Here is a 2,098-nt window from a genome sequence, read left to right as displayed (position 1 = left end):
ACAAACTACTGGAGGAAATCTCACCATTGTGGGAGGGGCAGAGACACAAACTACTGGGGGAAATCTCACCATTGTGGGAGGGGCAGAGACACAAACTACTGGAGGAAATCTCATTCATGTGGGAGGGGCAGAGACACAAACTACTGGGGGTAAACATCGAAAAAATAGGGGAACAAAAGGAGTTACGCTAAAAAAAACAATTGTATATACCAATCTCCAGGGTTTCTTTGTCTAGGCCAGTGTTCCCCAACCCCCGGTCCGCGGACCAAATGGTACCGGGCCGCACAGTCTCAGTGCGGTCCGGTCATGCAATATATGGCAGTGCACGGTCCCAGTGTTCGAACACCGGGGCCCCGCACTGTGGGGGAGATCTCACCATTGTGGGAGGGGCAGACACACAAACTACTGGGGGGAGATCTCACCATTGTGGGAGGGGCAGAGACACAAACTACTGGGAGGAGATCTCACCATTGTGGGAGGGGCAGAGACACAAACTACTGCAGGGAAATTTTAAGATGGCCCTTTTTAATACAGGCAGCTGACGGCCTCTCACCTTGGCAGACGGAGAATTCCTCATGATGGAGGTCAGAACGCCGATAGCGTTCACCGTGATGGAATCTGAATCGGAGTCGATGACCTAAACCGTAAGCAGAGGAGGAATAAATGACCGGAAGATGATAACTTAGTGACTTGGAAAGACCGGCCACCACCACCACCATGCGTCATCAAATCCTAGCATGCCGAATCACAGCACGATTCCAGGAAGCCAAGACACAGCGAGCCGCGGCCCTCCACCACATGCAACCCATGCCAAATTCCTACAATACATAAGCAGTGTGCTGGTTCCTCCAATCACTGATGACGTTAAATACCAGATAACAGGTCAGAGCCACACTATGGAAATCCCTATGCTCCTTGGCTCCATCTAGTGGCGGGAATGTCACGTCAATGGCACTTGCCCAGCTCATGCTGCGCAGATGTATTATAAATCAACCCCTTAAAGGGTATGTCCACCCCAACAATGAATTTCTCCAATTTGCTCCCTTTTGTTCTGATCAATACTCCATTAAAAGTGCGTTGTTAATTCTGTTCCAGAAATGCAAAAAAAATCCCTGCTGATCCTGCCAAAAATCCAGTGAGCTGATAAGAGTGCAGCACAATGAGCACAGGAAGTTATCAGTTACAATGTTCCCATCTCTCGCTGTGCACCACAGAAACGCGACCCTGTACGTTATGGTGGAGAAAAAGAGGTTCTGTAGTCAGAACACACTTCCTGTCCTGGGGTGACAACTCTGCTCTGATCCGTGGATACAGTGCTGTGAAAGAGTGTTGTCACCCTAGGACAGGAAGTGTGTTATTGGCAGGATCACCAAATTAAAATAATGGAATGTAACTAATGCAGCCGGTAACCTGCAAGATAACCTGGTTATATCCGATTGATAAAAAAAAAAATACCTTCTGATCCTGCCAGAAATCTTGTGAGCGGACAACTTCCTGTGCTCTCTGATTCTGCTGCACTGTTATCAGTGGCATTGCTCCCAGCTCTCTCTGTAGACTACATAACATCCCCCCCCCCCATATCTTATGGAAATTAAGATGGGGGCGATGTTATGTAGTCCTATCCTAGGGTGACAACACTCTACTTCTTTGATACTGTACAATGAATAAACGTGGTCACCCAAGGACCAGAATTGTGTTACTGGCAGGACCACCAGGTGAAAAGAAAAGAAAACGAATGCAGCCGCCACATGTCAGGACCGGTATTCCGCAATACATCACACATTAGTTTTTTTGGGGTTTAGATACAATTTAAGTCTACACAGCGGAGCCAGTCACAGGAGGCTACCGTGTGCTGCTCTATGATCAGATCACATGCAGCCCGTTCATTCTGTGTCTCTCTCTCTCCAGCAGGATAAATTATACATGAAATGACATTGGCACTTCCTATTGGATGCCGGAAATGTATAAAAGAGAACATTGTATTCCGCCCGTTAGATACATTTTATATTCATCACAACTGTCACAAGGGTTGCTGATCACCGAGCGGGCCCGACGTGTACATCACACAGAAGGGAGGACGCGGCGCTGGAGAGAAGGC

At 48.0% G+C, this 2,098-nt stretch overlaps 1 protein-coding gene across 1 annotated transcript in view; it reads right to left on the bottom strand.

Annotated features, from left to right (window-relative positions):
* LOC108799900 (neurobeachin-like protein 2) overlaps window positions 1–2,098 on the bottom strand; it is a 104,045-nt gene that overhangs the window by 74,664 nt on the left and 27,283 nt on the right. Inside the window, 1 exon segment of the mRNA XM_018571836.1 lies at window positions 554–637. Within this exon segment, the coding sequence (XP_018427338.1) occupies window positions 554–637 (84 nt within the window).

This window comes from Nanorana parkeri, unplaced genomic scaffold, assembly GCF_000935625.1.
Source record: "Nanorana parkeri isolate BGI_ZX_2015 unplaced genomic scaffold, ASM93562v1 scaffold1851, whole genome shotgun sequence".
NCBI lineage: Eukaryota > Metazoa > Chordata > Amphibia > Anura > Dicroglossidae > Nanorana > Nanorana parkeri.
The sequence above is the reverse complement of the archived record's forward strand: the minus strand, read 5'-3'. Positions and strand labels throughout refer to the sequence as shown.